This window comes from Chlorocebus sabaeus, chromosome 9 (genome assembly GCF_047675955.1).
Source record: "Chlorocebus sabaeus isolate Y175 chromosome 9, mChlSab1.0.hap1, whole genome shotgun sequence".
NCBI lineage: Eukaryota > Metazoa > Chordata > Mammalia > Primates > Cercopithecidae > Chlorocebus > Chlorocebus sabaeus.
Window position 1 is genome coordinate 95,639,022 of NC_132912.1, and position 26,392 is coordinate 95,665,413.

Consider the following 26,392-nt stretch of genomic DNA (forward strand, 5'->3'; position numbering starts at 1 on the left):
ATTCTTAGTCTTCCCAAACTGGGCATTTTCAGTGGGAAGTAAAATAAGCTTGCAACCTGATGTTATAGTTCCTTCTGTGAGGTTAATGGCTAATTCAGGAAGTTGGGAGTATGGCCAAAGAGTGTTGGCCAGTCTTCCTTGCCAACACACGATATGCTAACTGAGGAAAATACATAGTTCTACATAATTTTAAGACTGTTTAAAAAGGAAGAGAAGCTGGGTGTGGTGGGTCACGCCTGTAATCCTAGCACTTTGGGAGGCCGGGGCAGGCGGATTGCTTGAGTCAGGGGTTTGAGACCAGCCTGGGCAACATGGCAAAACCCCATTTTACAAAAAAAATACAAAAACAAAAACAAAAAAACAAACATTAGCTGGGTGTGGTGGTGTATGCCTGTAGTCCCAACTCCTCTGGAGGTTGAGGTAGGAGGATCACCAAAGCCTGGGGAGGTTGAGGCTGCAGTGAGCTGTGATGGTGCCACTATACTCCAACCTGGATGACAGAGTGAGACCCTGTTTTTTTTTGTTTGTTTTTGTTTTTGTTTTAAAAAGGAAGTGAGAAGACAAAAATCATGAATGAGATAGGGGACATCACTATAGATTCTATACCTACAGACATTAAAAAGATAAAAAACAACTATGAACAAATTTTTTGAACCAATTTTGACCATAATCAGTTTTGAAATAATCTGAATTTTTGTCTCTTCAAAATAGGCACAGCATCAGAAAACCTTCAGTGTTTCTCTGCAGAAACAAAATAAAATGAAATTTGGGAAGAATATGTATATAAATCATGATAGGATTCCAGAGGAAAGGAATGAAACTGTATTGAAACATTCACTTGAAGAAGAGGATGAGAATGAAGAGGAGGTGATGGGTTTCTTTCTTTCTTTTCTATTATTAGATAATTTTTTTTCTTTTGGATTGTCATGTACATTTGTGTGATTCAGTCTTCCCATATGCAAAATGAATTTATGTTGTAAAAGTTGTCAGAGTCAAAATGGAATCACGTGTGTCAAACTTTGACAAAATAGAGGCTGAGAAGGCCGTGAAGGGAGGGCTGTCATGGACGATTTGCCTGGTATCGGGAACTGTCACAATAAATTTTTTGAAATCATAGCTTACTGCATCAGCCCTGCAAAGACAGCTAGCCACTTATATGTGAACAATTATCTGTTTCAAAACAGGCCAGGCACAGTGGCTCACACTAGTAATCCCAGCACTTTGGGAAGTCGAGGTGGGTGGATCACTTGAGGCAGGAGTTCAAGACCAGCCTGGCCAACATGGTGAAACTCTGTTTCTACTAAAAATATAAAAATTAGCTGGGCATGGTACTTGGCACCTCTACTCCCAGCTACTTGGGAAGCTAAGACACGAGAACTGCTTGAACCCAGGAGGCGGAGGTTGCAGTAAGCCAACATTGTGCCACTGTACTCCAGCCTGGAAGACAGAGTGAGATTGTGTCTCAAAAAAAAGACAAAAAACAAACAACTATCTCACAAGGTCAATCCAAAACTGTAAGGGCCTAACCATAACTCCAAAATTACAAGTCCTTTCTAGCAACTAGTGACACTCACCAGTGAACTTTCTTTCAAAACAATTTGCATAACAATCTGTTTCCCCAGTAAAACCCTAACCTTCTTTGTTCTCCAGACATGCCAGAGACCACCCTGGTCTATGCATGTCCTGGATTGTAATCCTATTTTTTTGTTTATTCTCAAATAAATTTTTGTGCTTGGAAATTTGTCTCTATGTATTTTTATTTCAAGTTGACAAAGTGAATCAGACTGTACTGAGCTATTAGGGCAATGGAGTCATCTGAAATGTTAGGCTAGATAATTGGCAAATAAACACGATATATTGTAGATTACATTTGTAAATCTCTGGTAATGGAATCTGTAGTAAAAGTGTAAATCTAATTTTTTTGTTTTGAGACGGGGTCTCGCTCTGTCACCCAGGCTGGAGTGCAGTGGCACAACCTCAGCTCACTGCAACCTCTGCCTCCTGGATTCAAGCAATTCTTCTGCCTCAGCCTCCCAAGTAGCTGGGATTACAGGCGTGCGCCACCACGCCTGACTGGCTAATTTTTGTATTTTTAGTAGAGATGGGGTTTCACCATGCTGGCCAGGCTGGTCTCGAACTCCCGGCCTGGTGATCCATCCACCTTGGCTTCCCAAAGTGCTAGGATTACAGGTGTGGGCCACTGCGCCCAAATCTAATTATTTTTATAGCGATTACTTATATTTGAATTACCTGTTGTCAGATTTTTGTCGTAATGTCTTGTCATTTGACCTAATTCTGGATAGTCTACCTTTTTAAAAAGTTGGTGCTGAAATACTACAAAATAACTCTAATACGATTAAAGTCTTTTAATGAATAAAAAGTCCTAGTAAGTCTGGAAACCTTAAAATTATCCTTAAATATTTTCTGTCTTTCAACTTCTATATCCAAATTCATTCTCTAATCCTTTTTTTTTTTTTTTTTTTTTTTTTTTTTTTAAGAGATAGTGCTCACTCTGTTGCCCATGAGTGCAGTGGTGTACTCATAGCTCACTACAGCCTGCAACTTCTGGGTCCAAGTGTTCCTCCTACTTCAGTCTCCCTAGTAGCTGGGACTACGAGCATGCCATCACCATGCCTGGCTAATTAAAAAACAAAAAAAAAAATTCTTATAGAGACAGAGGTCTCACTGTGTTACCAAGGCTGGTCTTGAACTCAAGTTATCTTGGCCTCAAATTATCCTCTCACTCAGCCTCCCCAAGTGCTGAGATTACAGGTGTGAGCCACCATGCCCGGCATCCTATTGCTTTTGAAAGTTTTTTCTACAGGGCCTGATGCTGTGGCTCGTGCCTGTAATGCTAGGACTTTGGGAGGCCGAGGTGGGCGAATCGTTTGAGCCAGGAGTTCGAGACCTGCCTGGCCAACATGGTGAAACCCCTTTCCTACAAAAAAGTACAAAAAAAATGCCAGGTGTAGTGCCTGTATTCCCAGCTACTTGGGAGGCTGAGGTGGGAGAATCACTGAGCCTTGGGAGGTTGAGGATGCAGTGAGCTGTGATCATGTCACTACACACCAGCCTGGGTGACACAGTGAGACCCCCATTCCAAAAAAATAAATTATCTCCACAAAATCTTCTATTGAACTTACCTTTTATCATCTTCTTCATTTTTTTTTTTTAATTTAGCTACTGTCATAGGAACCTAGTTATTCCCAATTAATTTATAAGTTTTGCCTTGCCAATGATATTTTAAATTCTTTTTCTAAGGACATAATTGGGATACAGTAAGAACTTTTAGTTGAACCATATGACTGTGTGCTCATGACTGCATTTGTGAATGGATGAACAGCTGAGTGTTTACTATGTGCATTTCTTTCTTTCTTTCTTTTTTTTTTTTGAGACAGGGTCTTACTCTGTCACCCAGGCTGGAGTGCAGTTGGCATAATCATGGCTTACTGTAACCTCAGACTGTCGTGTTCAAATGCTTCTCCTGCTTCAGCCTCCCAAGTAGTTGGAACTACAGGCACGTTCCTGTATATACTATATCCAGCTAATTTTTTTGTATTTTTTTATAGAGATGGGAAACTGCTGTGTTTCCCAGGCTGGTCTTGAACTCCTGGCTTCAAGTGGTCCTTCTGCTTTGGCCTCTTAAAGTGCTGGGGTTATAGGTGTGAGCCACCACACCCAGCCACTATGTTCATTTCTGCTGTATATCTGAGGATGGGGTGATACATATATACATATTCACACAAATATATGTAATATATATGTAATATATTTGTGTGAATATGTATGCATGTATGTGTATGTATGTTTGTATGTATATATATGCATATGTAGTGAATGTCTGCTATTGTACTGAATACAGACAAATGAACAGCATTAAACAGTTAAATGCCTTCCTAATGTGGAATTAGTATGTCCTGATTAGTCCCTTGAAATTATTATTAGGTTTTTTGTCCCTTTAAATTAAATAAATATTTTTGACATCTGCTTTTTTGTTCTTAATATTCAGAGGACCTCTGTGTTATTTTCTCCTTTGAGGTTCAGAATGTTGAAAAAAGACCATTTAGTCTTCTTACTTCAATTTTCCCCTTCCTGTTCTGTATACCTGCTGAGAGCATTACCATCATGCCTTACCCCCAGACCTACACTCTTAGAGGAGCTTGGTTGTTTCCCTGTTCTCTCAGATCTATTTTACTACTATATTGCACTACATTTTGTTTTTATCATTTTTCCTAATAAGCAGTATTATATTAAAAACAATTTAAGTTCACCCTGGAGATTCACGTGAGTACAAATGTGTTCCTTTAAAAAGGGTTTATGTATTTCTCAAGTTTGAGAAACTTTATAGTACTACATTTCATCAATTATAAGCCTTTTTTTTTCATATAACATTTCAGAATATAGGACACATCTTAAAGTTGATGGTGTTATAGTTTTAAGTGGTAGTGTTTTTTTCTTTCTTAGCAGTCCATAAAATAATACTGATAGTGTCTTTAATTCAGTGTGATAATGATATATGATATAGCTGCCTAATGCAATATGATATAGCTGCCTAAGAACAGGAACTTTGTCTATAGCTAAACCAAAAAATCTATGTATCATTTTTACCCAAAACAGTAATGAGGTATCTAGTTATCCATAGCAATTTTCTGTTAATCTGTCATACATATTAAAAATATACAATTTCTCTCCTTTGTTATCTTAAATTGTAAACAGTCAACAGTGATAATAAACATACTACAAAGAATAAACTGCTGAATAAATGCCAAAACAAAATAAAGAAGATTTTGTGTTTATAGTATATGCTTTCTATGGGGGAATTGAATAAATGTTCTAACACAAAGTTCATTAATCTTTTCGCCTGTCTTTAACTTTACATTATCTAATGGTGGTCTAATGATTTGACCTGTAATTTTTTTTAAAATGGTTTAATTTTCAGGTCTTAACTGTTCAGGATCTTGTTGATTTTTCACCTGTTTATCGATGTTTGCACATTTATTCTGTTTTGGTAAGTGTATTTTATATTTATGTGTATATAGCTTTATATTATTTAAAAGGCATATATGTATTTTAGGCCTTAAAAATTGATCATATGCTGTAAATCTTCACATAATTATTTGTGAAATATCCACTGTGTGTAAGACACTTATATTTTTTGTTTACTTATCATAGTGTAATTTCAAGTGATATACCACTTCATGTCTATTTTAAGAACCTTGTAATAGTATACTTCCATTTCTCCCTATTGCCTTTGTGCTGTTGTTGCATCACAGTCCTTATAAGTTACTTCTATGTGTGTATTCCATACTACATTGCTCTTATTTTTTATTTAATGTTCCTTTTTAAAATAACTGCTTTATTGAGATCTAATGCACATACCAAAAAACTTACCCTTTTGGAGTATACAATTCAGTGGTTTTAGCATATTCACAAGGATGTGCAACCATTACCACTACCTAATTCCAGAAATACTTATTACCCACCCCCCAACCACTCCCCAAAACACCAAAAATGTGTATCTGGCTGTTATTAGGTGGTGTGTTCTATAGATATCTCTTAGGTGTAGTTGATTTATAGGGTTGTTCACATCTTTTACTTCCTTGTTGGTCTTCTACCTGTTCTGTTATTGAAAGTAGAAGTACTAGAGTCTTCAACCATAACTGTCGAATTGTCCATTTTTTCTTTCAGTTTTGCCAGTTTTTTATTCATGTATTTTTAGGGCCTTGTTGGCAGGTGAATATATATTTATAATTGTTATGTCTTCCTGATGGATTGACCTTTTAAAAAATATCATAAAATATCTTTCTTCATAATGTTTTTTGTCTTAAGGTCTGTTTGACTTTAATTAGTATAACCACTCCAGCTTTCTTTTGAGCACTCTTGGCATAGCATGTTTTTCTCCATCCTTTTACTTTCAGTCTCTTTGTATCTTTGAATTTAAAGTGTGTCTCCTGTAGGTAACACATAGTTCAGGCTGTTTTTTTCAAATCCAGTCTGCTGATCTCTGCCTTTCAATTGGAGTGTTTAATTCATTTACATTTAACGTAATTACTGATAAGGTAGAATTTATGTCTGCTATGATATTCGCCATTTGTTTTAACATGTCTTATATCTTTTTTGTTCCTCTGTTCCTCCATTAGTACCCTCTTGTGCATTAAATAGATATTTTCTTATGTACCATTTCATTTCCTTTGTCATTTCCAGTTTTTTTTTGGTTTTTTTTTTTTTTTTTTTTTTTTTTTTTGTGATAGAGTTTTGCTCTTGTTGCCCAGGGTGGAGTCTAATGGCTTGATCTCAAGCTCACTGCAACCTCCGCTTCCTGGGTTCAAGTGATTCTCCTGCCTCAGCCTCCCGAGTAGCTGGGTTTACAGGTACCCACCACCACGGCCAGCTAATTTTTTGTATTTTTTTTAGTAGAGATGGGGTTTCATCTTGTTGGCCAGGCTGATCTCAAACTCCTGACCTTAGGCGATCCACCGGTCTCAGCCTCCCAAAGTGCTGGGATTACAGGTGAAAGCCACCTAGCCTGGCCTATTTTTTTAGTATTTGCCCTGAGGATTGCAATTAACATCTTACTTTAAAACAATTTAGTTAGATTAATACCCTCTTGTTTGTGCTACTGTTTTCTCTTTTCTTTTCTTTTCGTTTCTTTTCAGACAGGATCTTGCTCTGTCACCCAAAATGGAGTGCAGTGGCATGATCACAACTCACTGCAGCCTTGACCTCTTTGGGCTCAAGTGATTCTCTCACTTGTGTCTCCCAAGTAGCTGGGACTACAGGCTCATGCCACCATCCTTGGCTAATGTTTGTATTTTTTGTAGAGGTGGAGTTTACAGCGTGGTCTTACTGTTTTATGCTATAAATTTAATAAACTTTCATTAGCATGATAACTTCTGGCTGGTATTTATGACCAAAAATTATTTGGTAAAGCTAATTTCTTTTTTTGAGGCAGAGTCTCGCTCTGTTGCCCAGGCTGGAATGCAGTGGCACGATCTTGGCTTACTGCAACCTTTGCCTCCTGGGTTCAAGCGATTCTACTGCCTTAGCTTCTCAAGTAGCTGGAATTACAGGTGCCCGCCACCAAGCCTCACTAATTTTTGTATTTTTGGTAGAGACGGGGTTTCTCCATGTTGGCTAACCTGGTCTCGAACTTCTGACCTCAGGTGATCTGCCCACCTCGGCCTCCCAAAGTGCTGGGATTACAGGCATGAGCCACTGTGGCCAGCCACTAATTTCTTAGTATTATTACAAGTCCTCCTCCTTCTACTCATTATTCCAGTTCTCCCATTTCCCAGCATTATAGCGTTGGGAAAATTACTTCTCTTATTTGAGTTCCTCATTTGCAAAATATGGTTAACAATTTCTAAGGCTATGTTGGGTATTAGAATCAATATAAATGATGAAAGTGCTTAGTATAGGACCCGGTATAAAATAGCAGGCAGTAAATGTTAAAGGGGTTATTATAAAAGGGTTACATTAATATGTATGATTTCAAGGACTGTTGACTATAAGTCTGTTTTAGCCAAAAAAGCTCTATGTCCAAAATCCTAAGGTATCCTACTCTATTTGATAAAATATGAGTATTCCGCGAAAGGAAAATAGGTATAATCTCAAAACAAGGGATTCTCTTTGGAAAATGCTACACACAATATTCACAATGTAGCTTATTGTAGCTTATTATTTTTCAGACTTTGAGAAGTCCTAAGAGCTTATCTGACTTTTCTTAGCTGGCTGTGTCCTAAACTTTGAGTTTAGGGATCATTTTTCTTAGAATACTGAATATTGAATGAGTTAATTTCCTAATTATCTGATGAATACTGAATATAGTGTGCAAATTGCTGCCCTAGGAGTTTTTAAGGGTATATGAAGGCTTTCCAAGGGGCCCTGGGCTAGAAACTCTAGGGAAATAAATTTTAGGTCCATAGCTTTCTTTCTAAAAATGATCTGTTTGGGAACCCCAACCTGTCTTCACAATAGTTCTTCTCTTATTATTGGTGCTCTGCTCAGATTCTTTTCGGTCCCTTTTCAGCTAGAAGCTACCCCCACATCAGATTACCAGGGTTGAGATTAATCAGTTACGGTTTGTGGATATGGTGTTTGAAAGCCTAGATTCCTTGCCTAGATTAGGACAACACTGAGGTATAACTTATGCTCTAAAGTTGCATTGTGGAATCAGGCACCCAATTTTTTGCCTGAGATGGTACCCTTGGTTGGTTTCCTCTTGTTCCTTTTACTTTCTTCACTTCTTGAAAAGTTTCCTTCTTGAACATTTTTTTAGTTTATCATTGATCTCAGATTCTATTTCTAGGACAGCTACCTAAGATACTGACTTATTAGTTATCAATTGCTGAATAACACACTACCTTAAAACAACAAACAGTATTATTTCACAGAGTTAGCAGTCAGGGAGTGGCTCAGCTAGGTGGTTCTGGCTACAGGTCTCTTATGAGATTCTAGTCAAGATGTCAGTGAGGACTGCTGTCATCTGAAGACTTAACAGGGACTGGAGGATTTGCCTCTATGATGGCTGTTGGTAGAAGGCCTCAGTTCCTTGCCACATGGGTTGTCTACCAGGCTGCTTGAAAGTCCTCATGACATGGCAGCTGGCTTCCCCCAGAGGGAGTCATCCAGGAGAGAAACCAAGATGGAAGCCATAATTCCTTTCGTAACACAATCTCAGAAGTGACATATCATTACTTCTGCTTTATCCTATTCGTCACATAGATTAACTCAGGTGCATTGTGGGAGAGGACTACACAAGGGTATGAATACTATGAGGTGGGGATCTTTGGAGGCCATTTTGAAGGCTACCATGTTTACTTTATAAATGAAAATCATATCCTTCACTGATACTCAGTACTACCATGGTGCATTGTCTTGAGGTGTAAAAACTTCCAGGGTGCCAAATAAAGGAGAAGTCTCCTTTAATTGTTAATCAAGGAACTATATTAGGAGTTCCTTCCTTTCCATTTTTGCACAAATTTCTGTTAAGGGTAAAATCATGTTAGAAACAGTATATTTTGTCCTGTGGTAGGATATTCTGAATTTAGATCTTAGTAGGGAGTGATGACATAGGTAGGAATAACGGTAGTTTCCTTTTAATGACCTATTCTTTTTCCCCCTAGCTATTGATAGCAAGTATATTGCTTTTAAGAGAGCGTCCCTGTGAGAGTACAACAAAGAGAACACAGGGAATTTTGAATGCTAAAGCCATGTCCTATGAGTTTAAATGTAAACAATGATTTTGGCCAATCTTAATACTCTTCCTTAGGATGTATCATTTGCTGTAAAGAAAAACACCTTTAAACAGCCAAATGACATGGGTTAGTAAAGCTGTATCTTTTAAACATGAATGGAGTGTTTTCTGGGGCTGCCAAAAATTGAGTTACACTGGCTAACCTTATTTTTTCATATTCATGTACATTATGATTCATTGAAGAGGGTAAAACTGTTTAGTTATCATAAGTCTAAGTCCAATTGTTTAATGTTTTCTAATTCATATTTAGAGTAAACCCTGGCTATTCATTTTTAGCAGCATATACTATTCTCTTTTCTTAAACACCGAGAAAAAGCATGATCATCATATCTAATGAAATTAATGGAGTTATACCTGATTTTATTGTTTGATTTATTGATTAGTAGGAATGCATTTTATTTATGTATTTGTATTTATTTTAGTAGCTTTAGGGGTACAAGTGGTTTTTGGTTATGTGGATGAATTGTATAGTAATGAAGTCTAGGCTTTTAGTGTACTTGTCACCTGAATAGTGTACATTGTACCCAGTAGGTGATTTTTTTTCATCCTTCACCCCACTTCTGAATCTCCGGTGTTCATTATAGCACCCCACATGCTCCTGTATACCCATAGCTTAGCTCTCACTGATAAATGAGAGCATGCAGTACTTGGTTTTCTGTTCCTGAGTTCCTTCACTTAGGATAATGGTCTCTAGTTCCATGCAAGTTGCTCCAAAAAACATTATTTTATTCTTTTTTATATCCCTGATTTTTATACTTGGTTGTATTTAATTATTTCCAAAAGTTGAACAACAGAGTTTTATGTATGTCCACATGTTAATGGAAAGCATGTAGTATTGTTTATTATGCTCCTTACTTCATAAAAGCTTAGAATTTCAGGTGTATATTACATTGCATTATTATAAATTAAGTAATGAGAAATAGAATGAGTAATGAGAAACTGATTTATTATCTTGATTTTAAGGCGTGTAAATGCACAAAACAATCACACTGGGTTTAAATAATATTGGCTGCTTTTTGTAATCCCATAATTATTATTATTTTTTTTTTTTAAAGACAGAGTCTCGCTCTGTTGCCCAGGCTGGAGTGCAGTGGTGTGATCTTGGCTCACTGCATCCTCTGCCTCCCAGGTTCAAGCAATTATCATGCCACAGTCTCCCAAGTAGCTAGGATTACTGGTGTGTGCTACCACGCATGGCTAGTTTTTGTATTTTTAGACGAAACAGGGTTTTACCATGTTGGCCAGGTTGGTCTCAAACTCCTGGCCTCAAGTGATCTGTCCTCCTCGGCCTCCCAAAGTGCTGGGATTACAGGCATGAGCCAATGTGCCTGGCATTGGTGAAATTATGGTGTAAACCCATAATTTCTCAGTGGTTTTCATGATGTAATTTTTTTTAAGAGATGGGGTCTTGCTTTTGTCTAGCCTGGAGTACAGTGGTGAGATCATAGCTCACTGCCACTTTGAATTCCTGGGTTCAAGTGATCCTCTGGCCTCAGCCTCCCGAGTAGCTGGGACTACAGGTGCATGCCACTATGCCTGGCTAATTAAAAAAAAATTTTTTTGCCCAGGCTTGACGTGTTGCCCAGGCTGATCGTGAACTCCTGGCCTCTAGCAATCCTCTGATTTCAGCCTCATCTTTACTTTTTTTGAAGTGAAACTTGGGAGTCAGACTTTTCCGGAGAGACACTAAGTACAATTTGACTTATTAGTTTGAAAATGAGTACTGGCTTTGCTAATTAGATTTTCGGTTTTAGGGTGGACTTTTAAAAAAAAAAAATCAAATGCCCTAAGTCTGCAGGTCAGAATTTGAACCAGAAAGTGTATTATTAATGGGGGAAAAAAGTCTCACTCATTCTATTAAGATATTTATTTCCAATAAAAATGTACTTTTGGGTTTACTCATTATCAAAATGTGTGATATAGTTAGGCCATTTGCATCAGTTAAGTACTGATTATGATAATTTCACCCCAAGGGAAAAAACCCACCTAAAGCCTTATAATCTCAAAGATAAAAGTAAAACATACCGTATTAGACAGTGTTTTTTAAAATTAAGTTAGAATGTATATATTTTATATTTTTTTAAATATGGGGTTTCATGGTAAAAAGGAATCTGAGGAGAAAAGAAAAATGAAAAAAAAAAAAAAAAGAAAAAAAGAGATGAGATCTCACTCTGTTGCCCCAACAGAAGTAAAGAAGTATCTGTTTTAGTTGTGTGTGTGTGTATGTGTATTTTTCATTATTCTGCTGATTTTATTTTAGGGTGATGAGGAAACATTTGAAAACTATTATCGAAAACAAAGGAAGAAACAAGCGAGACTGGTATTGCAACCCCAGTCGAATATGGTAAGTATGGGATATCTTGAATTGGTTATGTTGTCACTCTTTATCCCCTTATCTTGTTTTAATTTTGTCAGAGCATGTATCATTATTCATTCAACTACAAATATTTATTGAACACCTACTATTTCCAAACATTGGTTTAAGTGCTAAGGGTACAACAGTGAACCAAACAGATAAATCCCTTTTCTCATGAACTTACATTCTATTAGAAAAGATAGATAGCGAATTAAAAAAAAAAAGACCAACAAGAAATATGTAAAATATCAGGGAATGATAATTAGTTTCTGACAATATAGTGGATTATGTACCTTGATTAATTGTCCCACTGAAAATACAACTGAAGACGCTAGATAGACATTTAAAACAAACAAACAGAAAGACCAGAAACTAAGTGAATAAAGAACTGTTCTATATAGTGGTTGTAGTGATAGTTAGTAGATGTGTTTGTAAAACTCATAGAAACTGAATATTAAAGAGTATTATTGTATGTGACTTATACCTCAATACATCTGACTATAAAACAATCAAAACAGTAAAACCCAAATGAAGACAGAAATGCAGATAGGTTTAATGAAACATTGAATATAGCTTTTATCCTAGGAGCATCTGGTGAGTAGGAAAGCATGAGTTTTGAGGACATTGGGTACAGAGGGCTAAGCCCAGAGCCCACCCAAAGTAGGTGTCTAATAAGAGATTGTCTCCCTTGTAAAGCTGAGACTCCAGAGGATTTAAAGCCCCATTATTAGGATGAACTAGAGATAAAGCCATCTAAAAATCCTTCTGTTCCCTCTGGCAAATACTGTAAAGAAAATTACCTATCTCAAATCTTAGTGCTGAGTGAACGAGAGAAAAAATCCCGCTGAGAATTCATAACAAGGAGTTTGTTACCACTTGTGTTTGCAATCCAAATTCATCATACTTGGATAGTCAAAGGCATCTCAAGCTCAACTTTTAAAGTATTTTCATCCTGATACTATCTCCAGGTGCCTGGCAGAAGCAAACACAGATCTGTGCACCTTCATTCCAGAGTTAAAATGAGCAATTCACAGTCAGAAATAATTACCAAATGAGTGAGAATCATAAGAAATTTTAACAACAAAAATAGATTCTAAAAGACTTGATATTTGAATTATTAGCCATGGAGTATATAATAGTGCTACTTAGTATATTTAAAGAAATAAAAGCCAAGCTTGCTAATATAAATAGGGAACAGAAACTATAAAGAATGACCAAATAGATGTGAAGAGATATCAGGTAGAATATCTAGAAATTAAATAGATATTAACTGAAGTTAAAAATATTATGAATAGGTTTAACAGTTGATGAATTCTTTCTTAGTTAATCTGAAGAAACTATATGGAACTAAGCATCACAAAGAGACAGAAGGAAAAATTACAGAAGTGAGATATGAGGGATACAGAGAAGTCTAACATATATCTAATTGGAGTTTCAGAAAGAGGATAGAGCAAATGAGACTGAAGAATATTTGATGCCATATGGCTAAGAATTTTCTGGGACAAATGAGAAATAGTCAAGCCCAAGGAATCCCAGGTACCTTAAATAAAAAGAAATACACTCTTAGAAACCTTGTAATTAAATTGCAGAACACCAAAGTTAAAGAGGAATAGAAGATCTGAAAACTGTTATCAGCTATCTTGATCTGATTAACATTTATTGAATACTCTACCCCAGATGGAAGAATACACATGCTTTACGTGTGCACATGGAAGGTTCACCAATATCATATTCTGGGCCATGAAACGAACATCAACAAATATAAAAAGCTGGGCTGGGTGCAGTGGCTCATGCCTGTAATCCCAGCACTTTGGGAGGCCAAGGCAGGTGGATCACCTAAGGGGGTTTGAGACCAGCCTGGCCAACATGGTGCAACCCCATCTCTACTAAAAATACAAAAATTATCCAGGCATGGTAGCGCGTGCCTGTAATCCCAGCTGCTCAGGAGGCTGAGGCAGGAGAATCACTTGAACCTGGGAGGTGGAGGTTGCGGTGAGCTGACATCGCATCATTGCACTCCAGCCTGGGCGACAAGAGTGTGACTCTGTTTCAAATAATAATAATAACAATAAATAGAAAAAGCTTGAAATCATACAAAGTCTGTCCTCTGACTGCAAGAGAATTAAATGATCGATACGCAAAAAGTGAATATTGACTTACCTCTTTCAACAATTCAAGTGGATCATGGACCTAAATGTAGGAGCTAAAATTGTAAACTTTTAGAAGAAAACAAAGAATAAAATCTTTATTACCTTGGGTTCTACAATATTCTACAGTGTATTTACAGTGTTTTTCTATGTGAGATACATAAAGCATGAGCCATAAAAGAAAAAAAGTAGATGATTTGAACATCAAAATCTAAAACTTTGGCTTTTCAAAAGATGTTGTTAAAAAAAATGAAAAGGCTGGCTCATGCCTGTAATCCCAGCACTTTGGGAGGCCAAGGCGGGAGTATCATGAGGTCAAGAGATCAAGACCATCCTGGCAAACATGGTGAAACCCCATCTCTACTAAAAATACAAAAATTAGCTGGGCGTGGTGGCGTGTGCCTGTAGTCTCAGCTACTAGAGAGGCTGAGGTAGGAGAATCGCTTGAAGCTGGGAGGCGGAGGTTGCAGTGAGCCGAGATCGTGCCACTGCACTCCAGCCTGGCGACAGAGCAAGACTGCATCTCAAGGTGGGGAGGGGGGAAGGAAAGGAAAAGGCAAGATACAGACTTGGAGAAAATATTTGCAGAACTCATGTCTATAAAGGGTCTTTATCCAGAATATGTAAAGAATTACTTTACATTATTACTTTACAGTTATACAACTGAGTTGTATAACTCAGTAATTGAAGACAGATAAACCAGTTTTAAAAATGGACAAAAGATTTGAATAGATATTTTACCAAAGATATACTGATGGCAAATAAGCACATGAGCAGATGTTCAGTATAATTTTTTCATCAGGGAAATGCAAATTAAAACCACAATAAGATACCACTACATACTTACTAGAATGACTTAAATTGAAAGGATTGATAATAGCAAGTGCTGATGAGGATATGAATCAAGTGGAACTCTCATGCACTTCTAATAGATATAAAATTATACTGCCACTTTGGAAAATGGTCTGGCAATTTGTTATAATGTTAAGCGTACTCTCCTATGACCTAGCAGTCCCGCTCCTAGGTATTTATCCATGAGAAATGAAAATGCATCTTTATACAGTGGCTCATATGTGAATGTTTGTAGTAGCTTTATTATAAACACCAAAAACTAGAGACATCTGAATGTCTATGAACTAGTGAATAAATTGTGGTACATCCATGTGTATAAACAAATTATTGTATGTTTTATATAATGGAACTAGTGGGCACTAAACGGGAATTGATACATGCAGTGATATGGTTGAATGTCAAAAGTATTATTCTAAGTGAAAAAATTCATATACAATAAAGTTATATACCATATGAGTTATGTTATATGATATTTTTGAAAAGACAAAACTCTAGGACAGAATGGGATCAGTGGTGGCCAAGGCCTATGGGTTCGGCAGGGTAATTCTCTACAAAAGGGCAGGAGGGAACTTTCTGAGATGGATATGTTGTATACTTTGATTTTTCTGGTGGTTACACAACTGTCTACATTTATCAAAACTCAGTGAGCTCTACATGTAAAAAAGGGCTAATTTTATTATATGTAAATTATACCTCAATAAAGTTAACTTTAGAAACAAACATAAACAGAAAATCTTAAAAGTACCCAAAGAGAAAAGAGGTTATTTTCAAGTAAACAAAACAATAAAATATTTTCAATTCTGAAAAAAGTAACTGTCAACTTAGGATTCTATATCCAGTGAAACAAGGGCAGAGGTAGACATTTTCAGACAAAGAAGAGCAGAGTCAGCCACTAAGATGCACTTACTAAGGAGATTCTAAGGATATGCTTCAAACAAAAGGAATGTGATGCCAGATGGAAGATGTGAGATGCAAGAAGGAATGAATAGCAAAAAAAGTATAAATAATTAGGTAAATCTAAAATGACTGTAGGAAAAAATATAAAATATTATGGACATTAAAACAGCATAGAATTTTAATTTGTGCTGCAGCAATAAGAAAAAAATAAGATAGAATTAAAATACACAACAATAACATAAACATCAGAATGAGATAGAAGTTAATGAAATTAAACTATCCTACGGTCTAAAGTGTCCAGCAGAAGAGTAAAAACATTGACTAGCTTTAAGAGTTTGGTTACTTAAGGATGTGTAATGTGATTTCTAGAGTAACCACTGAAGGAATAGAAACAGGTTATGTATATTTTTATATAATACAGGGAGAGCTAGAATGATAAGAATACAATTTTTTGTTTGCGTGCTTTTGAGTTGATAAAAATGGTAATTCTAAACCTGTAAGCACTTGATAACATTGACTCAAAGTATTTAAAGCACAATTGCCACAACTACAAGGAGAAATAGAAAACCCACAAGTATAGCGAGTTTTGTTTTGTTTTTTGAGACAGAGTTTCGCTCTGTTGCCCAGTCTGGAGTGCAGTGGTGTGATCTTGGCTCACTGCAAGCTCCGCCTCCCAGGTTCATGCCATTCTCCTGCGTCAGCCTCCCGAGTAGCTGGGACTGCAGGCGCCCGCAACCACATCCGGCTAATCTTTTGTATTTTTAGTAGAGACGGGATTTCACCATGTTAGCCAGGATTGTCTCGATCTCCTGACCTCGTGATGCGCCCGCCTCGGCCTCCCAAAGTGCTGAGATTACAGGCGTGAGCCACTGTGCCCGGCCAGCGAGTTTTAAAATACGTGTCAGTATATTCTAAATCAAGTAGACATAACATTAGTAAGAATACAAAAGATGCTTAATAGGCTTCATCTAATGGAATATATAGAATCCTATTTCAACAACTGTAGGAACATATTCTTTTCAAGCACACATGGACCGTTATTAAAAATTTGACTACATACTATGCTATAAAGCAAGTATCAGGAAATATCAAGCATTTGGTGTCATGTAGACTATATTTTCCAGTCACAGTATTTCTAAGCTAAAATGTATTAACAATCCTCACCCCAAAACACCTGAAAAAAAACCCCAGATGTTTGAAAATTTGATCACATTTATGAAATTTGCAAAACATAGCCTTTGAACTTAATTGAAATATGAAATATTTCATGTAATAAACTTTTTATGAATGAAAGTCAAATGATCAAATATTTTTCTATATGCCTTTTGTTAAAATTATAAACAATAGACAATCATAAAACCACAAAAGGTTTTGGCAGAAGATACAATCTGATTACTATTTGAAAAATATTCTGGCAGCTGTATAGAGAATAGGCTGTAGGGGACAGGCTGGCTGTTGGGGAGATTATGAAGGAGGATGGTATAATAAATAGTCAACGTAGAGGTGATGACAGCTTTGACTACTCTGCTGAGAAGGGGATTCTGAAATCATATTTCCTTTTTAACTTGTTTATCTCCTTTTGAATGTACATTCCATGAGAGTAAGGACTTTTTGTTATTTACAAATATATCGCTGGTACCTAAAAATGTATGTGGCATGTAGTAGGCTCTCAATAAATATTTGTTAATGAAGTTGTAGTGACTTGGAACTTACCTTTATGTTACCAGTATTTATTGGTTTAAATTGATTTTTATTTTTCATTTTAAGCATGAAACAGTTGATGGCTATAGAAGATATTTCACTCAAATTGTAGGGTATGTATCTAATATGGAAATAACTATTATTAATTTTATATTATGTTAAATGCCAGAAATACTTATTTTCTATTTGGGTTTTTTTTGTAACATGTGCTTTGGTAATTACTGTTTTTAGGTTCTTTGTGGTAGAAGATCACATTTTACATGTGACCCAAGGATTAGTAACCAGAGCATACACTGATGAACTTTGGAACATGGCCCTCTCAAAGATAATTGCTGTCCTTAGAGCTCATTCAGTAAGTCAGACAATTTACATTACTAAAATTTTAATTCAGTTACTTCAAGAACTTCTGAGCTGCGTAATGTTAGAGGAAAACTGTACCTCCATCATTCTGCATTTTTTTAGTAGTTGCTCAGATTTGGAAGTAGTAATGTCAGGCTTTTGTTTGGTGATATCAGGCTATGATTTTGCAACTGACTGGGGCTTCCTAAAATACTTTTATTCTAGCATTATAGAAAATGAAGAATTAAGCAGGTCTCATTAGTCTCAACTGACCTCTTAATTAGATCACGGAAAAGCACCGTGAAGAAAATGTTTTTAATTACCATTTCAATTCTTTGTTTCTCAAATAAACTCTACCATTAAAACTCAATAGAACTTGTTCTTCGGTGTTTACAATTTACAGTAATACACTATAATAATGCATTTCTTTAAAATTTGCAGTTTTCAAAATTTCAACTCATTTGAAATATTGAACCTTTATGTAATGAGAGGTTTTTATAGATGAAAATTAAATGATCAACTATTTTCCTAATGCCTTTTCTGGAAATAACAAATATGTTAGTTTTATAAAGACAATACTTAGTCAGTATAGACCTTTTTAAAAGATAGTAGTTTTACCTTTATGAATATATTTTCATATTTAAAATTTTGTCTATTTATTTTATAATTGATCATTGAGATTTTAAAAATATTGAAGAAAGATTGTTAGCTTATATGATATTAAGATTATAAATAAGCTACATTTTTATTTATCAGGAATGTAGATTCTTGATACACTATCCAATGAACTACAACTTTTCCCAGCGTATTAATAAGGAACAATACATTTTATCATGGTCAATATTCAGATCAGCTCTGAGTATATATATAAAGTTAAAGTATGTTTCCTGTTAATTCCATGATACCAAATATGAAGTCATATTAGATACAACATATCACTTTCAAAATCTTATTAAATGCTATGAAAGGGACAGAGTAAATCTCACTGTCCCTTTGAAATTAATAATTTTCTTTTGGTTAATTACTAAGAAAATAATGAAATTATAATTCTTAGTATTGGAAAAAGTAATATTTAATGTCTCTTTTATAAGATGGAAAATAAGTAAATAGATGAAATGTGAAAATACATAGTCTCTATATAAACTTTTTTCAGTTTAAATAACTAGTTCCTTAAAGTCTAAAGACTTTTGAAACGTAAACATCTTAAGTATCATATTATGATCTCCCTCTAAAAGTTTATACTGAATAGAGAAGGTCAGTTGTGGATCTAACCAACCAAGATTTTAAACTTATTATGAGTCTGGCAGATTAAAAGAAACATTATCAAGTTCTTATTTCTTAGTTTTTAATCATGACTCTGGTTTGTTGTTTTCGGTGTTTTGTTTTGTTTGTGTGTTTCCACCCTCAGTCCTATTGCACTGATCCTGATCTTGTTCTGGAGTTGAAGAATCTTATTGTCATATTTGCAGATACTTTACAGGTGGGTGATAACCTAACAATTAATGGTTATTCTGATCACTTAAAAACATACGAAATATAGACTATATTCATTTATGTTGTTGTAGATTAGTGGCAGTAAATTAGTAGTAATGAATGTTTACCTATGTATTGGTATTCTGCTATTACCCAGAACTATTCATTCCACTTCCTTTTCAGTTATGAAGCTTAGACAGAGCTCAGGGATGCTACCATCTTTTAAAATATTGATCATTCAGTTGGAATAAAGTCTTTTTACAGTTAAAAAAAAAAAAAAAGAATACAGAATATAATGGAAAGAACCCTGAACTAGAAATTAGAAGATATAAATTCTGCCTTAGGGCAGTGAGAAATGGGTTCTAGAATCACATAGACCCAGAATTTCTGTTCTGCCTGTGCTGTTGACTAATTGTATGCCTGCAGGTTCTTTAAGCTTTAGATCCTTATTTGTGAAAATGGGTTTATTAGTAATTTCAGAATTGTTTTTAGTTTTAAATATGATACTTTGTATGAAAACATGTGATTTGAAAACTGTGTTCATATTCTTCCTGGTTTCTGGTTTTCCATGTGTTCTGTGAGCAAATCACTTTACTTTTTTGAACTGTTTTTTTCTTTTTAAAAATAAGGAGGATTGTTTGAACCCAGGAGGTGGAGGTTGCCGTGAGCCGAGATTGCGCCACTGCACTCTCCTGGGCAACAGAGCGAGACTCCATCTCAAAACAAACAAACAAACAAAAAACACGAAAGAAACAAAAAAATAAGATTAAAACTAAATTATTTCAAAACTCAGTGTTTTTGCGATTTTCAGTATCAAAGTTTTGAGATTTCTAGCTTGTCCTTCCTCCTTGATCACAGATAATAAAGAATTGATTGCATTTTCTTTTCCTGTGTAAATTTACGGGATTTTTATGGTTAGAAGTAAGTTTTCATGAAGTACAGACTAGCGTTTTCCAAAGTGTGATGAGCTGTTACTTAAAAAAAGTGTCCTGTGGTCCAAAAGTAAAACATATTTCTCTACTGAAAACTTTTCTGAGAGCAAATTTATACCCATAAGTTCCCAAAAGGAAGATGATTATGCAGCATTTTCCCAATATATTTGACCCTTGAATCTTTTTCCCCCTTAGAACAGCTTTTAGATCTAGAACTTTATATAATATGCTTTGGGAAATCCTGATTTAAACTCTTTGCTTTATCACAAGAGTCTTTGCCTCTTAGAATTATAGTTTTCTACTTTATTCTTAAACCTAAAGAGAAGATTCCACAAGCTCCTTTAGTAAATTATTTTATTACTCATGTCTATTATATATTAATTTGTATGGCTTATATTGTAACAGTGGAATAATGTGGGATTTTTTGTTGTTGTTTTCATAAATTTTGTGATGACTGTATAATATTGATCTCACTGCAGTAAAACTTTTAATGAGCTTTATTTGGGGCTGTCCAAATTTTGGGCACCCATTTCTAAGTAGCTTGAGATGTTAGGTTGGTGCAAAAGTAATTGTGATTTTTGCCATGGAGAATAAAAGCAATAGTAATTTTAGATAGTAATTTTGCTGTACTTAATGACTTAAAGCACTTCTATTCAAAGTGTGGTCTGGGGACCACTGGTCTGCAAACTGTTTATTACTAGTCTGCAAATTATCTCTTAGATCCATAACAAAAAGGAGCTTTCCTCGGAATGTAAATTAACTATATCCCCAAGTACAAAGTTTAGTGCGATTGGCATCTTGCTACAAGCAAGACTTTTTTCAATATAGGTAGCAGCATCAATTTGTATTCTGGTGCAAACTCCTTATTTCTTTGTAGACTGTAATAAATAGTTATTGGACTGGACTTTGAGTACAGTGAATCTACAGTATTTGATATGGTACCAAGGAATTCTCCAGAGAATCAAAGGAAGGTCAAAGATAATATTTAGGTAATATTGGCACTGTAAAAGCAACAATGATAGTTACATAAATCCTTGCAAGGATACCTTTCTCATATTATTGCTTTGAAATATGACTGGAGAAGTCAACCACTCCTTCCTACTTTTTCAGAGTTTCTGCAGTATTTTCATTTCACTGAAAGCTGACAGGTTCAGTATTAGATCCATCTTATACTGAATTAATGATTGCTGGCTTTTCAATTTATAACTATTAATTAAAGAACTGGTAAGTGTCTTTTCATGAAAACTAATTAAAGAATGTTATATAATATTTAGATTTTTAAATCGGCCCTTGCCACCCTAAGGAAATCTTGCTTTTTAAAATGCCGGTATTTTATCATCTAAAACAAAACTAACTAAACAATAAAGTAAAAAAAGTAATACCAGCATATTTATATTCCTTACTACCTATTAGGCAAATAACAAGTAAACATTTATTGATTCCTTTATTAACATTTTTTGAGTACCCAATACATGTTAGCAGACTAGTTGATGTATAAAATAGTAGAGACATAGAAGTCAGTAAGACAGTAGGGACGTAAAAGTCCTTGGCTTCAAGAAATTCACAGTTTAGTTGTAAACAAATAAAATGCTTAATAAGGCATCCTAGTGCAGCAAGCAATATGTTAGCTTTGGGCTTGCAGAAGATGGAATGACTAACTTAGATTCTAGGAGTTGAAGAAGGCTATACAGAAAGTTGAAACTTGAGCTGGGTTTTGAAGGTGAGTTCAGCAAATAGATAAGAAGGAAAGGGTATTAATGGAAGAAAAAATAGCATGTGTAAACTATAGATAAAAGCTTGGTGTGGTGAAAGTGAAATGGAGCAGCTTGATGGTATTAGAAACTGTAGAATATAGGTGAGAACAAGGAAGGGCAAATAGTGGTGATGAAACTGACCCAGATTATGGGACGTCTTGTGGGACTTCAGTAAGCATTTTGTAGTTTTTAGGCAGGGGAGTGGCACAATCAGATTTATACTTTCGAATGGTAATTTTGAGAATCTGGGAAATAGATTGAGAGAGAGAGAGATGGTTGAAAGTTTAGAAAGCTTTTACAATGGTCTAGGTAAGAGATATTAAGGACCTGAGATAAAGCAGTGGCACTAAGAATATTTCTGGAAGAAAGATGGGTAGATAATGGAGAATGAAAGATTTGATTTATAAAAGAGGTAAAATCAGAAGAATTTGGTGACTACTTTGTGTGTGTGTGTATGTGTGTGTGGTGGGGGTAGGGTGTTTAGGTGGTTTTCTAGATTCTCTGTTGATAAACTAGGTTGATGATAGCATCATTATTATGGATAGTAAATAAAGAGGAACACTTGATTTCACTGGGGAGAGAGGAAGTAAGCTTAATGTACTTGCTGACTTAGTGAATGGAGATGAAACAGGTGTTGGAATTAAATATTTGGAATTTAGAGAGGCCTAGCTGGAGATACAGATTTGAAGTAATCATCAGAGGTTGAAATCATTAGACTTGAGATTGCCCTAGGGAGCTAGAAGAAAAGATTAAAGGATAGAGATAGATGTTACACAAGGAAACTGGAAGGATTGTTCATAGATGTAAAAGGAGAATAAGAAGAGTGATTGGTGTTACAGAATTGAAAGCAGAAGAATTTCAAGAAAGAGATGTCAGGTAGAGTGAGATCATTGAATTTGATATTTAGGAGATAGTCTGTTGTGACATTGTTGAGTAGTTTAAATAAAGGAATAGAAGTGAGAGATTGTAGTACATTTGACTGTGAAGGGAGTGACAGCGGCAGCTGACAGGCTACAGAAAATTGAGGGAGAGCTGTTTTGGTCTCTTGTTTTTCTTGGCTTAAAGATGGAAAACAGTTTAGCATATTTATTTAGCCAAGAGAAAGGTGCCTGTGGAAGTTAAAGACATAGTAGAGTAAGAAGTTAACCCATGGAATGGTTTATGTGGAAGCAGATAGGCTCAAGAACAAAGATGGAGAGAGAAACCTTGGAGAGACAAGTGGAGAATTCTGTGAGGTAAGAGAGAATGTTTGGTCCCAATATGGGTAAGATTTCAGTTAGTTTGGAGTCGGAAAAGAATAAAATTTGGAAGTGTGAATGTTTAATGGAAAGGTGTAAATTTTCCCAATAGGACAAACTCAATCTTAAATTGAAGGTGCAAAAGGAAGCCAGCCTGTCTCAGACAGAATCCATTCCCTTTTCTTCTTGTATCCTATTTAGGCACCACTTCCCAAGACACTGTTATGTAAAAACTTATCTTGAATTTTTTCCTCCAGCTCTGACTTTTAATACTTTTTAAGGCTAACGCTGTAATCATTACTGAAAAGAGAAAAAATAGAAAAACCATTCTATTCTCATAAAACTCTTTCTGGACCTCTTTTTTTACCAAATGCAATGTAGTAGAAAGTCAAAATATATCTTTTTATTTTCTTACTGTGAGAATGCCATACAACGGGATCTAGTGATTCCTTCCAAATGATTCTCTAGTATTCCCAACATTTTTAATGAATATTTTTGTACACTTGTTTATCTGCTTTTTTTTTTTTTTTTGTATTTTAGGGTTATGGTTTTCCAGTGAACCGACTTTTTGACCTTTTATTTGAAATAAGAGATCAATACAATGAAACACTGCTTAAGAAATGGGCTGGAGTTTTCAGGTTAGTCTAAGTCATGGTGCCTTAATATAATGAATACATTTGTCAAATACTCAAGTGGTTCATTTGCATATATTAATAAAAATGCTTATAATCATTTTTCTTGTAGTAAAGTACACATAGAATTTACCATCTTAGCCATTTTCAAGTGTATAGTTCAGTGGTGTACACTCATATTGTTGCAACTGTCGTCACCATCCATTTCCAGAACGTTTTCCTCTTCCCAAATAGAAACTGTTACTCACTTAGCAATAACTGTCCATTTCCCCCTTCCCCCAGCCTCTGGCAACCACCACTCCTGCTTTGTCTCTAAAATTGACTGCTCTAGGTACCTCATGTAAGTGGAATCATATATGTTTGTTCTTCTGTGTCTGAATCATTTCACTTAACACAGTGTCTTCAAGGTTCATCCATGTTGTAGCATGTCAGAATTTCATTCCTTTTTAAGGCTAATATTCCATTGTCTTTATATATCACATTTTGTTTATCAGTTCATCTGTTGATGGACATTTAGGTTCCTTCCACCTTTTGACTATTGTGAATAATTCTGCTGTGAACGTGAGTACGGTATACATATATCTGTTTGAGTCTCTGCTTTCAAATCTTTTGGGTTTATACCCAGAAGTGAAATGCTGGATCATATGTAAATATACCTTTAACTTTTTGAGGAACTACCATACTGTTTCCATAGTGGCTGTAACATTTCTAATCAGTTTTTAATTATACTTACTTGTAGTTCTAATATCTGTAATTTTTTCCTAGTAATTGATTAAATACTTACAAGGCTGTAAGTATTCAAAGATATTTTGTATTAGAGGCAGAAATTTACAGCTTTTAAATTTTGTTTTGGGCAAGTGCTGTTTTTACAAACAACATCACTAGATTAAGAATCTTAAAGAAGCTAAAGAGCAAATTACTTTTGCTTTAACCACTTCTCTGCAGGCCATGGACAAAAGCATTTTAATACTTATATAAATTTTTAGTGACATGAGAAGAGAAATATGCCCCCCCACTTTAATTGCTAAAAGTTTTCTTCCCTCCCTTCTTTCTCTCTTTCTCTTTCTCTTTTTGTCTCTTTCTCTCCATCCTTCTCCCTTTCGGGAAGAAAAAGTCAATCTTGAGGTTTTACATCTTGTTTACCCAAAATATGATAGAAGTAACGTGTCGATATTTGATGATGTTAAAATAAAAGTATGTTAGATGATTTAATACCAGCTTAGCACTTATCCCATCAGCTTTCAAAGCTATGGAGGTTGACCTTCTAAGTACTGTAATAGGAATCTTTGAACAGCGTGAGGTAGCTTATGCCTGTAATCCTAGCACTTTGGGAGGCCAAGATGGAAGGATCGCTTGAGGCCAGGAGTTTGAGACCAGCCTGGATGACATAGTGAGACCCTGTCTCTACAAATAAAAAATAAAAAATTAGCTGGGCATGGTGGTGCGCACCTGTAATCCCAGCTACTTGGGAAGTTGAGGCAGGAGGATTACTTGAGCCCAGGTGTTTGAGGCTGCAGTGAGCTATAATCACACCACTGCACTCCAGCCTGCACAATAGGGTAAGACTGTGCTCTTAAAAACAATTTTTTAAAATACCTGAGTGGCTCATAAGGTGATATACATCTAGTAAAATCAACTGAACAAATCCTTATTTGAGTTTTTTGTATTTACATTCTTCAAGAGTGATATTATCAGGATGCTATCCCAGATGGATAATTGACAGTCCTGATGAGTCATATGTAACTATCAACAATTGTTTTTATTAACTATTTTAAAAATAAAGGTAGCATTTATTCATAAAGATGGTAATCTAGAAAATATATGCTATGGTACAATGTATAATATGATGTAATATGATATTTTTATAGTTATAAAATCTTATAGAGTTGATGTTATTTAATTGGCCTCTTCAGAAGGATGTTTATGTTTTCATAACTGTTGATAGATTGTATTGGGCCAGCTATTCTCTCTTACCTATCTTAAGACTTCTAGTAGTAAGATTGTTTGTCAAGACTGGGGAAACCATGTGGTGGTGTTTTCTCTGGGAAGCTAATGGCTTCATTCACATAGAGATAGGATTAATTTTATCCTCCAGAGTAATAGTGGAGGAGAACAAATGATAGCATGTCAATTTTAATACACAATTTCCAAATATATTTTGACTTCTGTTTTTAATACTCTTCCAGATTGTGCTTTTTGCCTAATTTTTTTTTTTTTTTTTGAGACGGAGTCTTGCACTGTCACCCAGGCTGGAGTGCAGTGGTGCGATCTCGGCTCACTGCAAGCTCTACCTCCCGGGTTCACGCCATTCTCCTGCCTCAGCCTCCCTAGTAGCTGGGACTATAGGTGCCTGCCACCACGCCTGGCTAATTTTTTGTACTTTTAGTAGTGACAGGGTTTCACGATGTTAGCCAGGATGGTCTCAATCTCCTGACCTCGTGATGCACCCACCTTGGCCTCCCGAAGTGCTAGGATTACAGGCGTGAGCCACCATGTCTGGCTACCTAAATTTTTAAGAAGTAGCAGAACTTAAGCTTTGTTTACCTCTGACCTGTATCCTCAAATCTTCAAATATTTTATAAATAGTGAATTGACAACCCAACAATTAAAAGGGGGAAAAAGAAAAATTATCAATATTGAGTGATATTCAAAACTTGACTACTTCCATGACAAAATTTATAACCCGACTACTGTTATAGTTTATCTGTATGCAGCTCTCTCTCACTGTATTATGAGCCCTGTTTTATTTTTGTATTATTTTTGGATATATGTGCTTTTATATAGTTTTTAATTGACAGTAATTGTATAGATTTAT

At 35.5% G+C, this 26,392-nt stretch overlaps 1 protein-coding gene across 9 annotated transcripts in view; it reads left to right on the plus strand.

Moving 5' to 3' along the window:
- Positions 1-26,392, plus strand: part of EXOC6 (exocyst complex component 6) — a 304,230-nt gene that overhangs the window by 159,655 nt on the left and 118,183 nt on the right. For all 9 annotated transcript variants that reach the window (XM_073019177.1, XM_073019178.1, XM_007963577.3 and 6 more), the window contains 7 exons: positions 712-867; positions 4,940-5,008; positions 11,517-11,600; positions 17,276-17,322; positions 17,441-17,561; positions 18,957-19,028; positions 23,486-23,583. In XM_073019177.1, coding sequence (XP_072875278.1) covers positions 712-867; positions 4,940-5,008; positions 11,517-11,600; positions 17,276-17,322; positions 17,441-17,561; positions 18,957-19,028; positions 23,486-23,583 — 647 coding nt within the window. The remainder of the gene's footprint in view (positions 1-711; positions 868-4,939; positions 5,009-11,516; positions 11,601-17,275; positions 17,323-17,440; positions 17,562-18,956; positions 19,029-23,485; positions 23,584-26,392) is intronic.